This window comes from Cervus canadensis, chromosome 8 (genome assembly GCF_019320065.1).
Source record: "Cervus canadensis isolate Bull #8, Minnesota chromosome 8, ASM1932006v1, whole genome shotgun sequence".
In the NCBI taxonomy this organism is placed as follows: domain Eukaryota; kingdom Metazoa; phylum Chordata; class Mammalia; order Artiodactyla; family Cervidae; genus Cervus; species Cervus canadensis.
The window spans coordinates 5403032-5422913 of record NC_057393.1 but is presented as its reverse complement, the minus strand read 5'-3'; the positions used below and the strand labels follow the sequence as shown (position 1 = coordinate 5422913).

The 19882-nt window shown below is 47.2% G+C and overlaps 1 protein-coding gene across 2 annotated transcripts in view; it reads left to right on the top strand.

Moving 5' to 3' along the window:
- Positions 1-19882, top strand: part of DOCK1 (dedicator of cytokinesis 1) — a 546616-nt gene that overhangs the window by 346289 nt on the left and 180445 nt on the right. For both annotated transcript variants that reach the window (XM_043475106.1, XM_043475105.1), the window contains exon 29: positions 1974-2068. In XM_043475106.1, the coding sequence (XP_043331041.1) occupies positions 1974-2068 (95 nt within the window). The remainder of the gene's footprint in view (positions 1-1973; positions 2069-19882) is intronic.

Sequence of the window (19882 nt, the reverse complement as noted above, 5' to 3'; positions counted from 1 at the left end):
TTTATGCAGACCAACAGGGAAAGCCTTGAAAAACCTCATCTCCCACAATCTGCAGCATTTTGTTTGATCAGCAAAGTACCAACATTTAATAGCTGAGCCATACTAATGAAGTATGGGACTGTGTTTCCTAGAGGAAAAAAAAAAAGGAGTTGGTGATGGGAAAATATGCTTCTCTTCCAGAATAATAAAAACCAGACCCGGTATCTCAATTATTAGGCTTTGAGGAGTAATCAGCAAGAAAGCCCGCAATTTCATGCAAATAGAGATGTGACTAAATTACGACACTCAGCCTGCAAAGGGGGCAACCTGGTCATTAAAATGGGAAACTCTTGACAAAGTAGGGAAACTTAAGTAGTGAAATATGAATTTCAGGAATTAAACTGGGGAGAAAAAGTTTTCCTTGTGTCAGAGGGCATCAAGAATGCCCCTTGGCTCGCAAGCCCTGATGGTCGGGGCTCCTGGGGGCAGAGGTGGAAGGACACAGGACTCACTTTTCCCTCTTGACTCTGCCTTCTATCCTAACCTCTCCTGTACCCCTGCACTGGAGGCCTCTATTGTGACAAGATTGATCATGGTGACTCCTGGAGTTTTTATTCATGGGAGGGGCTCCACAAAGCCCTCCCGCAGCAGAAATGGCACGCTGTAACTCTGTAAGCTGGCCATTGTTGGTAAGGTGGCAGAGAAGGTGTCTTTGATCCTTGGCTTATTCCTACCGTCAAATGGAACTTGTGTCTTTTTGCAAGAATGTCTTGGGTAGACCTCTGTGCTGGGAATTGCTTTCTGGGCTGCTTAAATTCTGCTCACCACCTCCGTCTTCATAGCCATTGCACCTAATTATGAATCAGTAGATGAAATAAATGGGAAACATCTATTCATTTGCTCATCTATGACCGCGGCCTCATTTTCCTAATGTGACTTCTCAGTCGCTTATCGCCTTTCCACCCAGATCTTGAGGGACCAAGTGCCTCATATCACTGGGGTGTGTGCTTTTAGGACACCCGCTTGTTTTGTTCAAGTGAGCTCAGAATAAGCACTGAACTGTCAGATTCAAGAAAATCTCCTAATTCTGACAGGCACAGAATGGACCCACTAGGAGTAGGGAACCCCCTCCTGATGCCAGGAGCAGTCTAATCAGTGCAGAAGCAGGGCTCCACTCTGAAATCCAGGGGACCATGTAGGAGACAAGAGAGCCACCACTGAGTAGCTTATGGAATTGATGATGCCACATAAAAGACTTTGGCAACTTGACCATGTGCTCGATTGGTTTACAGAGTGCTGACTAGGTGCAGATGGTCAGGAGTTCCTGTCTGGACCTTTCATTTATTAAATTATGTAAGAAAAAGGGAAGGATAACAATACTGCAGGTTGAACTTGATGGGCCCTGTTTATAATTAAAATGTTCCCTGATAGCTCATTTAGTAAAGAATCTGCCTGCAATGCAGGAGACCTGGGTTCTTCCCTGGGTTGGCAAGATCCCCTGGAGAAGGGAAAGGCTACCCACTCCAGTATTCTGGCCTGGAGAATTCCATGGACTGTATAGTCCATGGGGTCGCAAAGAGTCAGACACAACTGAGCGACTTTCACTCACTCGGAGTAAATACAAGACATAGTTATAACCTGCATGTTCTATTTGATTGAAAGTGTTTCCTTAAGCAGAAAGAGTGTGAATATATGTAACTTTCAGGGGTTTATTCCTTGTAACTCTTAGAGAGACATGACCAGAGACTTTCTTTTAATATATCCTTGAAAAAGTTCTCCAGGACATGAGGCGCTCAGGTACACAGAAAGGCAGAAAGTGTCATATACAGCTCTGTGAAATATATCTTCATTACCTTCTGCTATGTTTCCATTCAGCTAAAAAAAAAGTAATAATAATAAGGTCATTTATAATGCAGTTATTCTGGGGGTAGAGGTGGGCATTGGTTTTTACCTTTTTCTCGGTGGGCTGTTTGAATGTTCTGCTCTTATTTCAGGATTTCCTGATGGAGACATTCATCATGTTTAAGAACCTCATTGGGAAGAATGTCTACCCGTTCGACTGGGTGATCATGAACATGATGCAAAATAAGTGAGTACGGGGGAGGCTCTCCTTGAGGAGGTGCCCGATTCACGGCTGGTGGGAATGGATGTGTTGCCTGGGTACTACACGGTCACCCCGCTTCTGTGATGCAAATGGTTCTTTGGAAAAGTGGGCTTGGAGATTGCGTGCTTCTCCTGTGCCAGTGCAGGGCTCTGGGGATGAGAGCTTGGGCTCTGCCCCCCGCAGAAAACAAACATAACTGTGATCCATCCTTCACTCTGCCTTTGTCCAGGGCTTCTGTTCGCCATCCAATTTTAACCATATGTGTTTATTAGACAAAGTGATTCTCAGTTCCACGGGAGGCTTTTGAAAGGTGTTTGCGTTTCACATATTTCAGCTTAAAAAAATCATGAGCATTTTCATTATACTTGTTAAATATTAAGTGTGTGCCTTGTTCATCATCTCCCTGTGAGGGCTGCTGGTTAGTTTTCTAGCACGTGGGTTTTGTAATTTCTGTAAGTGCCATCAAAGATCATGGGGTTCTCAATCACAGGAGGTTTCTGGAAGGAATTTCGGTTGATTTCTTTTTGCCCCTTCTTTCTTACTGAGGGTTTTGTGAAGATGATTGTCGGTTGATAGTACAGTGGTAAGAAGCAAGACAGGAGAGTTTGGGTACCCTTTACCCTGGTAAAATGTTGACAAAAACATTTTGCGAAACTGCAGCCCTGAACTACAACCAGGGAACGGACATTGATACAATTTAGCTATCTTATTCACATTTTCCCAGCTTGACTTATAGGCCTTAGTGCTTGTGTTTCCTTTTTTTTTTTTCATCTTTTAGGGTTTTATTTTTTTTTTTCCATTTATTTTTATTCGTTGGAGGCTAATTACTTTACAATATTGTTTCCTTTCTTAGAATTTTTTTTTTTCACGTGGTGTGTGTTCTCAAATCCGCCCCCATGGTGAGGACACCGAACATTTCTTTCGCCATAAGGATCCCTCTGGAACTCATTTAAGCTGTTGCATCAATGGTTTGTTCCTTTTCATTGCTGCAGAGTGGTCCAGGGACTGCAGCTCCCCAGGCTCCTCTGTCCCTGGGGCTCTCCAGGCAAGAATACTGGAGTGAGTAGCCATTCCCTCCTCCAGGGCGGACACAGGTTCTTTACACTAGTGTGGCCTTTAAATGCTGATTGCATATGGTAATTGCATGTTTAGTTTTATCAGGAACTGCCAGACTCTGTCTGCATCGTTCTCCATCCCCATTAGCCCTGGAAGAGGTGCCCATCTTCTCCGCCTCCTTACCGGCATTTCTGTCGTTGACGTTTTTCTTTTGGCCCTTCTGGCAGACGTGTATGATGTCTCACTGTGGTTTTCACTTGCATTTTCCCTGATGACTTTGCCTCTTTTTAATGATTTTGTCCACCCCACGAGCAGATTCATGGTGGCAAGGATCTTTCCCTTTGCCTTTTTTGGGTGATACTACAATACTTTCTGTAATGAGCACGCTTAGTTCAGTCCTGTCCAACTCTTTGTGACCTCATGGACTGAGGGCCACCAGGCTCCTCTGTCCATAGGATTTTTCAGGCAAGAATACTGGATTGGGTTTCTATTTCCTCCTCCAGGGGATCTTCCCTACCCAGGGATTGAACCCATGTCTCCTGCACTGGCAGGCAGATTCTTGACCTGCTGAGCCACCAGGGAAGTCCCACTCTGGGACAACGGGGATGAAACTGGCCCTGGGAACCAGCAGCTGCGGTTCTAAGCAGATCTCTGCCGAGGCTGAGCCTCAGTGAGTGTTGTCCCTCTGAAGTCATATGTTGCTGTGGCTGAAACCTCCTTCCGTGCATCTGAAGACACCCGAGGAGAAGTGGGGAGGCCCAGGCTGCCTCCCACAGCTGCAGAGATAGGGGCGGCCTGTGGCTCAGAGCAGAGGTCCTGGCCTCGGCTTCCTGGGTTTCCCCCTGCTGTCTTTTGGAATCTGCATTGTTACCCAGACGTGAGGAACTTAAAGCACGAGGCTTCTCTTCCTTTTTCTCTGTTGGGATTAACTTTTTTAAGTGACGGCTTAGCATGAGGCTCGAGAGCTGCAGTTTTCATGTCTTTAGTGGCCTATTTTCCACATAAAACAAACACGTTGACAAACAAAGCCCGCTGTCTTGGATCCCCATGAAAACTTGGGTTCTCCTTACTCTGCTGGATGCTGTAGCTGAAGACGACTGTCCCGTCTTTCCCATCTAGCAGTGAAATAAGTAGGGGCCTCTGCGTTTAGGGGCTTCCCAGGTGGCGCTAGTGGTAAAGAACCCACCTGCCAACCCAGGAGACACAAGAGACTCAGATTCGATCCCTGGGTCAGGAAGATCCCCTGGGGGGATGACTTTTAAGCATAGAAGTCAAGGAGTTCCTACTAAGCTTTTTGGTGCCATTAAACGTGTGTGTGTGTGTGTGTGTGTGTTACAGAGGATCACATCCATTCCTGAGCTCTGTGGAGTCCTACTATGGACTTTTAGGACAGGATATCATAATAAAATAATTTCCTGTAGAAGTTACATAGATACCATAGAGGATTGTTTCTATGTCATTATCTATTTGTCCCTTTTTAATCCTATATTAAGGAGTTCATGATCTGAAGACTTATTGGAAGGACTAATGCTGAAGCTCCAATTCTTTGGCCACCTGCTCTTTGGAAAAGATACTGATGCTGGGAAAGGTTGAGGGCAAGAGGAAAAGTGGGCAGCAGAGGGTGAGATGATTAGATAGCATCACTGACTCAGTGGACATGCATTTGAGCAAACTCCGAGAGACAGGGAAGGACAGGGAAGCCTGGCGTGCTGCAGTCCCCGAGGCTGCAGAGTCGGACACGACTTCGTGACTAAACAACAAATTCCTGTAATGTAAGAGCTTGTTATCTTACATGTTGCCAGACTCGCCTGCTCCTCTCTTCCTAGCAGGCATCACAGACTTCCTTGCCTCCCTGGGATAAACAGTGATTCCCAGCAGCTTCCGGAGTCTGTATTTAAGTTTTAACGGCACAGCTGGACATGCAGCTTTACCACCTACAGCTCAGAAACTGACAGAACCAGCCTCTCTGGTCCCTTAAATATTCGTGTGCTTGTTCAGCTTTGCCTCTGCAAATAGACTGTTCTTCAGTCCATGGGGCTTGTAAAATGTAATTAAAAACAGCGTCCATTAGTTTTGGGGCCACAGCTTGTAAATCAAGAATCAAATTTATAGGATATAATGAATATCCCAAAGGACAGTAGTCACTCAACTGCTGTGTTCAAGATGGCAAGTGATTGGTGATGGCCTGACATTATAACTCTGTTCTAGAATGTACGGGAGCCAGATGGTGAGATGACATTTAAGATAAGCACAGTTCAGATACAGTAGATGTGTGCTTATGTGTTAGCATGCAAAAGTGCTAGTTAATCTGCCCAGAGGGAAGCAGATGCTAAGTTTTCATTTAGGATCTCAGGTGGTATTGGAAGCCTAGACCTTCGCTGTTGGCATGTAAGTGCCGTCCGCCACTCTTGAACTTGGATCAGCTGGAATTTTCAGGTTTACGCTTTGTGGAGTGTGTAGCCTGGTCTCATGGGAAAGAATTATGCTGTGGCTCTGTTAGACTTCTCTCTGGTTGTTAACACGAATGCAACCTCTTGGTTGAGTTTCTCTGGCTTCCTTTTGGTCTCAGAGCTTGACGTCATCCCAGTAGTGTTTGTGGACCAATAATCCTGAGTAGATTGTTTACATTTTTTTTTCTGGCTGCACTGCAGGGTCTTAGTTCCCCGACCGGGGATCAAACCCCTGCCCCTTGCAATGGAAGCACAGATTTTAGCCACTGTACTGCCAGGGAAGTCCCCAGACTAGATTTCTAAGGCAGAGGAGTGACCTGGTAGGAAATGAGTCTGTTGGTTTGACTGAGTTCCTTTTTCACCTTGAAGGAGCGTTTGTTATCAGCTGCTTTTATTTACCCGTGATAGGCATCTCTATTGTTTACCACGGAGTGAAAAGAGGGGCAGGATTGGATGTAATTTTCAGATTTTTAGAATTAGACTTTCATATTTATATGGAAACAAAACCTTTCTTACATCTGTCCACCATTCAAACTTGCAACAGACTTTTTAAAATTCAGCTACCTTGATTCAACTTCTCCCCAGGTCCTCTTCTTTTAGGATGAAAAATAAATTAAACAATCACTTTTACTTCCTCAGAACTCTCATTGTTTGTAGCTGTGATTATCAGTGTTTTCTGGGGTCCTTCTCTGTTGGTGTATATTTTGTGTCTCATTCTTCTTGATTTTGTCCATGTTCAGCTGGGGCCTACAGGAGATTATGTTTATAATTTGTGATTTAATATCCTAAGTACATTCCTAAAGAACTTGTTATGTTTTTGCAAGTAGGGATTCATAGACTGTGGATATAAAATAGACCAGGTAAAATGATAGAGAAAACTGGAAACTTCTGAGAAGCCAAAATGCTTGAAGCTGCCTGGGAGATGAAGCACGAAGGAAAATATAATGGGTTGCAAAATTCTCACTGGGTGATAAAAAAGATCCTTGCAGTTTGTCAGGGAAGACTGGCAATTTATGGTGAAGATCCTTAGGTATAACATATTGAGCAAGAGAATATCACCATAAAGGAATCAGTTGAGAACTCAAAATTGTGCCCACAGGAAATGGAGGGCATTAGTATTTCAGTTTTGATATGCCTGAGATGTTACGGCTCAGCACGCTGACCCTTAAGAGCAGTCGGTCATCATTGGACCTGTCCTAAAGCTTCTTGAATGTAGTGGGTTTTCTGAGCTACCCAATTTAGTCTTGGCAAATAGACCAGGCAAATACTGGAGACCAACCAATCAGAATTATTGGCTAGTTTGACTTTACCTGAAGTCAGGTTTTCATCTTAAATTTGTACTTTCAAACACTGAAATTTCGAGGCTTCTCTGGTGGTCCAGGGGGTTCACCTTTCTAGTGCAAGAGGTGCTAGTTCGATCCCTGGTTGGGGAACTGAGTCCACATGCCTTGGGGTCAACAAGCCAAAGCATAAAACAGAAACAATATTGTAACAAATTCAAAAAAGGCTTTAAAAACGAAGCACTGTAATTTCTTCCCCACTTGGAATTTACGAGATTGCGTTGCTATTGATGTCACTTGTCTGGGTTTTACTTGTTTTGGTGTCGTGGCAGCATGGAGGCAGGACAGTCTAGCACAATGGGCCCACGGTTGGGTTCTAGACTGCCTCCGTTTGACTGTGTTGGCTCACTTCTCCTCCTCCCTCCCGCACCTGTGAGTCCAGCATTGTTGCACTAAGAAGTGTTTTGCTCAACCCATCAACACGCTGCTTTATGTCTCCACCAACCTAATGTATGCAGTCGTGTATGGCTCCTCTCCTTGGGTCAGTTTTCCACGGACGCTGGTTTATGTAACTTTATTCATGTATTTGTGGCTGTGCTTGGTCTTCATTGCTGTGTGGGCTTTTCTCTGGCTGCGGTGAGGGGGCTTCCCTTTGATCCGGCGCGCGGGCTGCCCATCGTGGTGGCTTCTCTCCTTGTGGCCCACCGGCTCTGGGGGCGTGGGCTGTCGTCCCAACGCCCGGCTCTAGCGCACAGGCTCGGCAGCTGCGCGCACGGGCTTAGTGGTCCCGAGGCCTGCGGGACCTTCCCGGATCAGGGACTGAAGTCATCTCTCCTGCACTGGCAGACGGACTCTTTACCACTGAGCCGCCAAAGAAGCCCTCCATACCTGTTCTTGTAATCTAGCTCTTTCCCTCCTTGAAAACATGCGTTTTTCCCCACTGATAAATGGTCTTCATCAGATGTGTCTACATCCAGGAAGGCAAGCTCACGGATGCGTCTGCCAAAATTAATTTGGCATATAGTTGGGGCAGGAAAGAGCAGTAAGACTTTGGGATTCCACCTCTGAGATGCCAGGTTTCTTAGGGATAAGTCATGAAAATGCTCAGAAGGCAAATTCGCAGGGTAGATTGGTTGCAGGTATTGTATTATTTTATTTCATTGCTGTGAAACATGTTTGGTCCTTGCCAGCTCTGTACCTTGGGCTTGGATAGGAGAAGATGTACCATTTGCCTCAGGGAGGGAGGAAGGTGGGGGTCCCCGCTTTCTGGGGGCCTGCCTCGAGGGCCAGAGCACTAGCCCCAGCCAGAAGCCGGGCCAGTCTGGGAAGGCAGTGGGTTTGTTTCCAGCTCAGGCCCCTTGCAGGAAACGCTCCTCCCGTGAAAAGGCATGCAGATGAAATCTTCGTGTAAATTCAAAGCGAGGGTATCAAGCACTGGGGCTCAAGAGATTCTTGAATCGTTTCTTCTCAATATCTTTTTTCTTTTCTTTGCCAGGGGCTTTTAGTTGATGCTTGTAATTTATTATTTGAAAATGACTGGGCTTCCTTTTGAGGTTTAGTGTATCTGGTGCCTTGAAGATTTTAAGCACACCTAAGTATCATTTCTCCCTTGGAAACAGTTTACAGTAGCTGACAGAAACTCTGTCACAATACCACTAGCTAAGGACCAAAAGGAAGAATATATGTATTGTTTTTGAGTGAAGAAACGGGAATTTAAAGTCAGTATAATGAAAGCATTCTGGAATGAAAATTTCCCAAGAGTTCAGCATGCCGGCATTTTATTTAGCTCACACACTTCATAATATCACTCTGGCAACCTTAATCCTCTCCCAACGTGTGCAGACGTGCTAAGTCATTTCAGTCGTGTCCGACAGTAGCCCGCCAGGTTCCTCTGTTCATGGGATTCTCCAGGCAAGAATACTGGAGTGGGTTGCCATTTCCTCCTCCAGGGGTTCTTCCCAACCCAGGGGTTGAACACACATCTCTTACATCTCCTGCATTGGCAGGCGGGTTCTTTTCATCTAGTGCCCCTTGGGATGCCTGGTCCTTTCCCAGAAAATTGGCCTAAAGCAGAGATGTTTTGCAGCTCAGATCCCAGTTTGCAGGCACTGAGACCCAGGCCTGCATCTGGAGCTGGGCTCACCTGAACTGTGGCTGAGCACCTTTCTGGTCGGTCTCACCAAGAAGCATGAGATCTTCTTCCGGGGCAGAGGTGGCCGTGGTGACACACCAGGCTTCAAGGACAACTCTTTAGTTGGGTCTGGGAACGCTGCTCCGCGTCCCTCGGCAGGAAGAGGTGCCCACGTGCAGGGTGCTTTGGAGTTCTGTTTATCCTTCATGACATTTTCATAAATTATTTTATTATTTTACATATAGTTATTCCCTGGCATGCCTGCTTTTGCTTAATAAACTTGGCCTAAAATTAAAACAGATAATTCCAGATTTTACCTGGTTGTTGATAACCAATTTATTTCACACAGCATAGATATTTTATACCAGCCTTTCAAACTGCCTCTTTATTTAATCCTGAGATGAAAAATCAGAGTACTCTCCAAGGAATGGCAGTGATGAAGCACTCTTAGCCAGGACTCTTATTTAGGGAAGCTTGCGTTAGAGGAAAGTTTTAAAAGGGCAAAATCGGTGTAAGGATTCTCTGAGACGGTGCACACCTTGCCGTGAGCTCTTGGCTGGTGTCGACAAGGCCGCCCTGCAGACACTTAATGCTGGAGGATGCACTTGACTTTAGCAGGAATGAAGCCAGACACCCTCTTTATCTGATGCATGAGACTCTTCTCCATGCAAAACAGAAAGCAGGAAATGCTGTTGTTCAGTCCCTGAGTTGTGTCGGACTCTCTGTGACCCCACGGCCTGCAGCACACCAGGCTTCTGTCCTCCACCATTTCCTGGAATTTGCTCAAATCCATGTCCACTGAGTCGTCGATGCCATCCAACCCATCTCATCCTCTGCCGCCCGCTTCTCCTCCTGCCTTCAATCTTTCCCAGCATCAGGGTCTTTTCCAGTGAGTCGGCTGTTCACATCAGGTGGCCAAAGTACTGGAGCTTCAGCTTTAGCATCAGTCCTTCCAATAAATATTCAGGACTGATTTCCTTTAAGACTGACTGGTTTGATCTCCTTGCAGTCCAAGGGACTCTGAAGAGTCTTCTTCAGCACCACAATTTGAAAGCATACATTCTCCAGTGCTCAGCCTTTTTTATGGTCCAGCTCTCATGGAGGAAATACATTTTATTAAGGTGGCATCCCAGATCTTTCCATCCTCAGCTTTTACCTCCAATGTTCTGGGACTTAGAAGAAAGTCTGCATGCAATGTGATACCCTCTCCGGTCATCGTTTTAAGTCTGGAACATATGGAGGAGGAAACCCATGGTAATTGAATGCTTGCCTGTGGCCAACATTGAGTTAGATATCTGTTTGTGGTTCTCAGCCAGGGGCGATTTTGCCCCCTAGAGGATATTCGACAACAGTTTTGTTATCACAATGGGGACTGTTGACACCTTGTAAGTAGAATCCAGTGATGCTGCTAAACATCCTTCCGTGTACATTGGAGTCACCTATTGCAAAGAATCATCCCCTGCAAATGTCAGTTTTATCCCCATTTTATGGATGAACAAACTGAGTCTCAGCAATGTTAAGTAATGAATAGAAATGTGTGATCCATTTCAGTGACCCTCTTCTTATTGCTACTTCTCTCAGCCCCGCTTCTCTGTGTCATGACCCCAATGAAGACAGGAGTCATTAACAAATAATAGCAGCTGTCTGCTAATGTTGTCAGGGCTGAGCTTTCCTCTATAGGGCAAGGATTGAAGGCAGTTTTCCCAGAGATGCCCTGCAAGATGCTCCAGTTCACAGCAGATCCCTGTGGGCATGGCCCACGTGATGAGGAGAGTAAGGCGGGTGTTGGAATCACACTGATAAGAACATAGATCCCAGGGCTGCCCTTCCTGATGCCTGGCACGTAAGACATAGTGTGAAATATTAGTGAGCACCTCTTACGGGGGAGTTACGGTTTTTGTTTTAGATTCTACATACATAGGAGATCATCCAGTGTTTGCTTTTCTCTGTCTGACTTATTCCATTTAGCATAATGCCCTCAAGGTCCATCCGTATTGTCACAAATGACAGGATTTCCTTCTGTCTCATGGCTGAGCAACATTCTTTTGCCATATACACCACATCTTCTTTATCCTCGCGTCCTTGAACCTCGTTTCAAGGATGTGTGTTGCAGTTATTTTTTTCTTAGTGACTTATCCCCCCACCCAACTGAATAGTAGCTTTTGTTGGTTGACATTAGAATTTTTTGTCTGATAAAATTTCTTAAAAAAATCATTGAGGTGACTTCCCTGGTGGTCCAGTGGTTAAGCATCCTCCTTCCAATGCAGGGCACACAAGTTCAATCCCTGGTCAGGGAACTAAGATCCCACATGCTTCAGGGCCACTAGGCCCTCAAGCCACAGCTAGAAAAGCCTGCACATTGCAACCAAAGAGCCAGCGTAGCCACCAGAAAGGAATGAATACATAAAATTTAAAAATCTCTGAGGATTCTTGCAGAAAGAAACTCAGTGGACTTCCTGCTGGTCAGTTTGTCGTAACAAGCATGGTGACCATACAGATAGTGAGGCTTAGTGTTTTTCCTATATCGAAGCTCCATGAAATGCAGTTTTTGACATGAAATCATCTTGAAGATTGAACATGGAATGACATCATTATTTGTCAAGCTCCTCTTCTTTTCCAGACACAAGATTGGAAATAAAGTTGAGTAATATTTTGTCTCCATCTTCAGCTTGACAGTGGAATACTTTTTTAAAAAAAAATCATGTATGTAGTGCATTTGTAGGTCTATAAAGAAATGATAATATTGTTAATATAATTTCTCCATAGACTTGAAATGTTAGGACTATGACAGCTTCTCGGCATTTTTGTTTGTATAATATGCTTTCATGTGTCATGTGATATGTTTTCAAGAAATCGTGTGCATTTGTGCAGGACTCTTGGATGCTATGTTGGGGAAATCACTTATCATCCCAGAGATGCGGAGTTCAGTGTCACTGTCCAACACACAGTAGGTGCTGAACGAACAGTGACCAACTGCCTGACTGAAAAGAGTGAACGTCAGTAGGAAATGTTATTACAAGGTCAGCTGATAAAACACATGACGTACTCCATAGCGGTTCTTTTCCAGGAATGAAATGCAGTTACCCTTGTTATTTTTATGTCCACAAAAAAAAATAACCCCAGATGCAGGTATGCAATAAACAAATGAAACCTCTTATTCTTTTGAGGCTCTATTAGCTAGTGAATTTCCTTAATTGAAATTTGTTCTCAGTGCATCATAAAACTGCGCATGGGAGACCTGTGTTTGTACTAAGCCAGCCGCTGACTGCAGGTCAGGCAGCTGCAGGGGGTTGCTTGCTGTCTGCTGGAGCTTGCTGTTTCTTCTTAACCTTTCCAGCGAGACTTGAGAGGAGGGTTTTTACTTAATACTGTACCTGTCAAATTCCCAGAGCTGCAAGAAAATTGAAAACACAAATTATATTGTAAAGTGAAATATTTTGTGTGATTCTACAGTGTGGGTGATTTAGGAAGAGAATGAACTCTGACAGCCCTGCTCTTTTCAGTTCAGTGGATTTTAATGGCTCCAAAACAGAAGCCCCCGCACCGCACAGCCTCTTTCCCCATTGCTGTATCAGAGACGCCCTGCTCCCTGCTCAAGACCCAGTGGCCGCTGACCCCGTGTCTTGGGTACACCGGGTCTTAGGAAGGGATGGAAAGCACTAAGTGTTAAAATTTGTGACTATAAACATTTACCGTCCCTGGAGCACTCCAGCCATCTGATCAATGGGTAGCTTTTTAGCACTTGCTGCTTTTCTCGGTATTAATCCATTTTTCATAGGCAGAAATGATCTTTCCCCCATCTTCTGACCTGTGGCCATCGCATCACTAACATGGGGCTGCTTGGGATGCAGAGGTTTGGAAGTGGTTAGGGGAACCCCGTCCTCTCTTTTCCTGTGATTATACACGGCAACCTGTATTCTCTCTTGATTCATTATGTTCGGGGGAAAACACATAGTGAGGTTTCATGCAAGAGCCAGAAAATCTGAAGTTCTCTGGTTGAATTCCTTACCTGCAATGTGGTGGTAGGTTGTAGGTGTTGAAAGCGTTGGTGGGGGGAGGTTTATAGGGGCTTGGCTCCTTTGATGAAGGCTGAACCATCTGTAGGCTTCCCTGACTGCTTAGCTGGTCAAAGCTGCCAATGCAGGAAACTCAGAAGGCATGGGCTCGATTCCTGGGTCAGGAAGGTCCCCTGGAGAATGAAATGGCAACTCACTCCAATATTCTTGCCTAGAAAATTCCATGGACAAAGGAGCCTAGTGGGGCTACAGTTCATGGAGTCTCAGAGAGTCAGACATGACTGAGAGACTGAGCATGCATGCAGGAATCATCAATGCCCCTCGTGGTGGTTTCACCCCGGGGACCTTTCTGCCCCTTTGTCCTGCACACCTTTTTCATGATTCCTTCTCTGTCCTCCTCTGTGCAGGGCTAGGCAGCTGGGAGGCAGGGGACAGCTTCACCCTCCCTCAGAAGTTCCCCTTCCCTGCCACGCAGGAGCGGGCTGCCTTTCTGATTTCCCCAGCATCCCGGGGATTAAGGGTCAGGAGTCTGATTTGATTCTTCAGGCTGAATGTTATTGCTCCACTAAAGCAAACGGCATCTCATTCCCATCTGATCCTGCAATGTATTGTGTGCAAGGTGTTTGCTAATTAGCTATTAACCTGCAGTCGATTTGGAAGTGGAGTATGTGAAGCAAGCTGCATGTTGGAGAGATTTCTTTATTTTTGATATTAAACCCATGAATTAAGCTTGATTTAGAGGGAATAGAGTAACCCTCTTTGGTGAGACACTTTTGGAGGTAACCGTGGTTTGCCTGTTGTGATTTATGAGGGCCTGGCATTTCTGAGCAGTGTCTGTCAAGTGGTTGGGTGTTTTCTCCTGGATCTAAGCTCCCCAATATCCATTGCATTAGGAAGTGAGTCTCTCATACCGAGAAAAAGGGGAGAGAAGGCTTATTACTGAGAGTCTGCCTATATGGTGAATTGGAATGGTTTTTCAGTTTAAAGAAACCATATATATAATACAACACTCGAAAAAAAAATGTATGAATATATATGTCATATACATAAACACATATATGTATGCTCATATATATATGTATGTGTCTATTTATGTATGCATGTGTGTGTTAGTCACTTAGTTATGTCCAACTCTTTTCAACCCGTGTATTGTAGCCTGTGCAATTCTCTAGGCAAGATTATTGGAGTGGGTCGCCCTTCCCTTCTCCATGAATCTTCCCGACCCAGGAATCAAACCCAGGTCTCCTGCACTAAAGGCAAATTCTTTACCGTCTGAGCCACCAGGTACTTAGACAACTGAGGGACAGTATGGATGTCACCATCCTTGGAGTCTGATCTGAACGGAACTCCTGCTTTCTCCAGGGGGAAGCCCATGTCTCCCTGATGTTAATTTCTAAGGATGTTTCTTATCGCTGTCCTTAGCGGTGAGGCTGCGGTTGCTTTTGTTCTGTTTTCCATTGCAGAACGTGTTCTCAAGGTCACATGCTTAAAGGTGGCACAAGCCTTCTGTCTGTGTTACTCATGATCACCTAGGTGAAAGGATGGAAAAGAAAGTGAAAGTGAAGTCGCTCAGTCGTGTCCGACTCTTTGTGACCCCATGGACTGCAGCCTGCCAGGCTCACCCATCCATGGGATTTTCCAGGCAAGAGTACTGGGGTGGGTTGCCATTTCCTTCTCCAGGGGATCTTCCTGATCCAGGGATTGAACCCAGGTCTCCCGCACTGTGAGCAGACGCTTTCTCGTCTGAGCCACCAGGAATTTCGAAAGGATGGAAAAGTGAATCCCAGTTCTGGAATGTTGTTGTCAAGGTCACTGGGGTCATGTCAGGTAAGAGGTCCCTTTACAGAAGAAGTATGATGACTGCAGGGTTAGACAGACCCTGGTTCACACACACGTCTGCCAGTTGGACGGGAGCCTGGGGCCGGTGGTTGGCTTTCCCTGGTCCTCTGTAGACTAATCGTCTCCTGGAAGGATTCATGATGGTTGTGCCAGTGCCCAGCAAAGAGTCGCCCTCCATCAGTGCCAGAGGGCGTGTCCTCACCATCCACGTGATGAGTGTGATTGGATGGTCATCACTAAATTAGCGACATGCGAGGGTGGGGCTCTGGGAGCTTGGAGATCCAGCAGCTGCAAGGGCTCGGGGCCCCCTCTCTTCCTGTTGGGTGGGGCAGCAGCCAAGCTGTCTGCATCGGGCCCTCTGCCACGCGTCCCACTCAGGGGATGGAGGTAAGTCACAGCGGGGACTGCGGGAGGCAGGGTTTTTGATTCAGTGCGTCCCGTCCTGAGAGAGCCCCGACCCCACCCTGCTGGGTGGCTGGGATAACCTCGCACGTGAAGTGCAGCGCACACCCACCCACTTCCCTGACCTCAGAGGGGAATCGGCCTTCCCTTTGGTCTAGACTCTGGTCCTGGCAGCCAGGGCCAAGGGGTCATCCATCCCTGCTCTGTGTCCCCTTAAGATTCCAGGAAGCTGTTCTCTGATTCCTTGAGGTGTGTGGGCTTCCTGTGGAATGAAGCCCATCTCCTCTGACCCCTCAAACCTCTTTTGGCCTGGCAGTGTTGGTGCCCTTAAACCTGAGTTCTCTGCCACCCCAGACAATGAAAGTTGCAAAGATGCTAAGCTCCCGCCCTCCGAAGAGAGTTTGCTGTCTGTGTTGCAAGCCTGGGGCTTGTCACTGGGCAGCTCCCTTTGTCTTCCTGCTCAGTCTGTGCAGCTTTGAAAAGAAAATCGCCCTTGAGGTTGACTCCTGTTCACCCTTTAAAGATCTGTGAGGTGCTGGATCCACAAACCTCTCTTGGAGGAAAGTGACAGGGTCTCCTGGGGCCATGGAAAGGCTTCTTAGCAGAGGAGCTGTGATTGTCCGCGTCAAAAGTGCTGAGGTCCAGTAGACACCCATCCTTTGAGCGATGTGCCCAAGGTCGGAGCCTGGTGAACCTGCCAGGGCTGGGGGCCAGGGTGGATCTCAGAGCTCTGGGCTTGAGGAAGAGGAAGAGGAATCTGGTAGCCTCATAGCAGCCTATGGTCAGCTACATGCGGGACTGACCATGAAGGATTACTGGCCGTGACTGCGATGACCAAGTTAGAGGCTGATTTCATAGCAATTGCCTTGAGGTTAGTGAAAATTCTTGAGTTCAGATTCAAGGGGAACTATTTTTATTTGATGGGATTTCGGATTTGTTCTCTGAGAGACAGTTCAAGAGCACATACTCCCAGGGCTAGGGACCGCCCGAGGGGGGATGAGGCTTGGGAACCCAGGGCAGGTTCTAAATCCACACTCATGAGGCATCCCCGTGACGTCAGGAGCTTGAGCAAGCACCACGCTATCCGTTAGCTCCTGTGTGAATCTGCCGCTCCCAAGAGGGAACAGTTTATTCCCACTCTTGATTGTGTATGGAAGCTTTGGGGAGCGCGTGGGGGCTTGCTGCACCCCCGTGGGCAGCAGAGCCCACCTTCAGGTCCTTTTATGGGGCCATGTGCACATGACTGTGTCCGGCTTAGACGAGGGGATCCTATTCTGCCTCACTGCTGCGTGGCCCTCTATTCCGGGCCTTATTTCTTTCAAGTGATTCCCTTTGAATTTCCAGGTTCATCATCTTGAAATACCCGTCTCAGCTTCAAAGCTGAGCTATTCAAGGACAGGTCCTCCCCCACCTTCAGCCCAGCCCCCTATCTCAGAGCTGCACACAAATTTGGGACTTAAAGAACTGTGATTCGATGGACGTGGAGATGAAGGGGCGGATATTTAAGGATGCCTCTGGTCTTCTGGAAGTCCTTGACAAAGGGATGAAGCCAGAACAGGGCTTTCAAGCTTGCCCTTTCCCAGACTTTACAGTTTGGCAATCTGTATTTACAAAAGGGATGCCTTCTGTAAGCGACCTGAGCCGTCTCTATTTTTCATCCCATGCACGACGGGCATCGGGTCGCCCTCCTCCTGACCTGTGTCGCCTTCGTCCTTGCCATTGCTCGCCTCTCTCACCGCAGTTCTGCCCGCGTATTCTTGACATCCCTTGCGTTCTCACACCTGCACTTGCTGAGGTCCCAGCTCTCACTGCCTTCATCCCTCCCCTGGCTGCCCACGTGGCCTTTTCCTTCGCGTTTTGGCGGTCTTTTCCATCAGAGGCGTGGACGGACGTCCGTCCTAGTGAAGGCTGCAGCTCCTCCCCGCGATGCGCCTGCTCCAGCAGGCGAAGCCAGGAGGCATGGATGAGCCCCAAGGCTGTGCAGGGATGGCCCAGGGCTCAGCCTGTAGCTTCAGGCCTGAGATCCTTCACATAGAAACCGCACGGTCTAGTGCTTAAGAATCCACCTTTCAATGCCCAGGACTCGGGTTCAGTCTCTGGTCCGGGACCTGACACCCCACATGCTGCAGGGCCAGTGAGCCCAGGCGCCTCAGCTTCCGAGCCCACGCGCTTTTAGAGCCCGTGAGCTGCAGCAGGAGAAGCCCCACACGCTGCCACTAGAGAAAGCCTGTGTGCCGCAGTGAAGACCGGCACAGCCAAAGTAAAAATTAATTAAAAAAAAAAAAAGAGAAAACAGCCTTGGGTGACTTCATTAATTCATGGAGTTGCAGCTTCCTCGTTCCGGAACTGGACACAATATTGACTTTCCAGGAGCATTCCAGAAGATCCTGTAAAGCAAAGAACAGGTCTGCAATAGAGACACAGGATCTTTTAATACACACGCAGAATGCTAAGTCACTTCAGTCTTGTCTGACTCTTTGTGACCCCATGGACTGAAGCCCGCCAGGCTTCTCTGTCCATGGGATTCTCCAGGCAAGAATACTGGAGTGGGTTGCCGTTTCCTTCTCCAGGGGATCTTTCCGACCCAGGGATCGAACCCATGTCTCTTATGACTCCTGTATTGGCAGGGGGGTTCTTTACCACTAGTGCCACCTGGGAAGCCCATCTTTCAACATAAGAAAAAACAAGAAGCAAAGGCAGGAAATAGGGGAAGAACTGAGTGCCTCTAAAAATGAAGACTTTTCTAAAAAGTGCACTGTTCCCACTGAGATAAAGAGAAAAATGTTGCAAATAGACAGAAGATGGAGTTTTATCTTAACTACATGTGGACATCCTTAACCCAGCATGAAATCCTCAGGCACAGATGTAGGATTTTGCTCAATCCTATAAAAGCGTGAGAACATTTCACGTGACTTCGATTGTGCTGTGTGTGTCTCCTTGCCCATGTGTCAGTGCAGAGGTATTGATTGTTTGCTGTGGGATGGGCATTGTTCTGGCTCTGCGGGCACACGATGAGCGAGGCAGAGTTGATTCAGCCTCCAGGAGCTGAGGCGTTTCATGCATCACAGTTCAAGGGCATCTGGGGTCCAGGGTTTTGGGGAGAGATAGGCAGGAAGCAAATGGTCAAGCACATGAATACAGCTAAATCTCCCCATGAGAAAAGCTTCAGGCTGTCTCCAACTGAGGGACTTTCTACAAAATACTTGACAAGTGCTCCTGTCAAGGTCATCAAGAATCAAGAAAAGTCTGGGAAACTGTCACAGCCAAGAGGGACCCAGAGAGACAGGAAGACTATAAATGATGTCGTACCCCGGCTGGGAACCTGGAGGAAGCAAACGGACGTGGGGAGAAAAGTAGTGAAATCTGAATCACATGAAGTCTAGTTAAAAATCGTGACCCAGGGCTTCCCTGGTCGCTCAGTGGTAAAGAATCCACCTGCCAATCAGGAGACGTGAGTTCCATCCCTAGTCCGGGAAGATTCCACATGCTACAGAGCAACTCAGCTCTCCCACCCTCCTCGGGGGTGGGTACCGATGCAGGAGAGGAGGAGCAGAAAGAAGGCTGGTCGTGCTGTCCTGTCAGAGATTTATTTTGAGATGGAAAGATGCTGGAAACGTTAAATCAGACAAATGGCATCACTGACATTTGTTTTTACGAGGCCGTTTGGGTTGCTTTGCTGAAAGTCTAGAGAAAGAGGGAGCTGGGCCAGTTGGAGGGCCCTTTAGGCGCCTCTGGAAAAATCTAGGCAAGAGATGCTGTGACCCAGCTCAGATGGTCTCCGGGGAGAGAAAGAGGGATGGGGGTTTCAGACATGATTTGGAGGCTGGGTCCGGTGGGCCTGTGGTGAACTGTATGCAGGGAGGGAAGGAAAGTGGAGAATCAAGGAAAGTCTTGAACCGAAAAGGACAGGTGGAGATCTTAACAAGAAGGAAAATCAGGTTTGGGGGGAGCTCTGTTTTGGCCCCCTTCAGTGTTTCTCAGCCTTTTTTTCTTTTTTTTTTCCATTATCACCCCCCTAAGGAGAAGGATTAAATTAGATTTAAGTTTAGTTAATAAGAGACATTAAGTGCTAAGAAGTAGGGTGGGACCTGAGTAGAGGGCTGTGGGCCAGTGTTATGTCTAAAATGTTCTACATCCGCCCCAAGAACCAATTTTCACCCCCAAGGGGAGACAGTGCCCCATGGAGAAGGCATGGCCTGGTTAGTAATGAGATGTCTGGGAGATGGCCAGGGAGAGAAGTTGCAATTAGGGGTCAAAATGCAGGCTGGAACTCCCAAGGAAGGGTTGGTTAGGAGATACAGTGGGGTGGCCCCCGCATCCAGTATAAAATCAAGGCCACCAGGGGAGCGAGTGTGGCTGGAGAAGAGATGCAGGCCAGGCTGCAACCTCAGGACACTCGTGCATGTAGAGGATTAGCAGTGGAAGGGATATCATTAAAGGAGAGAACCCAGGAGAGGGAAAGCAAGGTTGAATTCTGGTGAGTGGATGTTTAAGATCACAGAGACGTGACCGGAGCGATCGGCCACGCAGGGGTCACTGCTGCTGCTGGCCGGAGCAGTATCCCCGTAATTGTCAAGGAGGAAACCAACCTGCAAGGGGGCAGGGGGGCGGGGTCATGGAGAGAG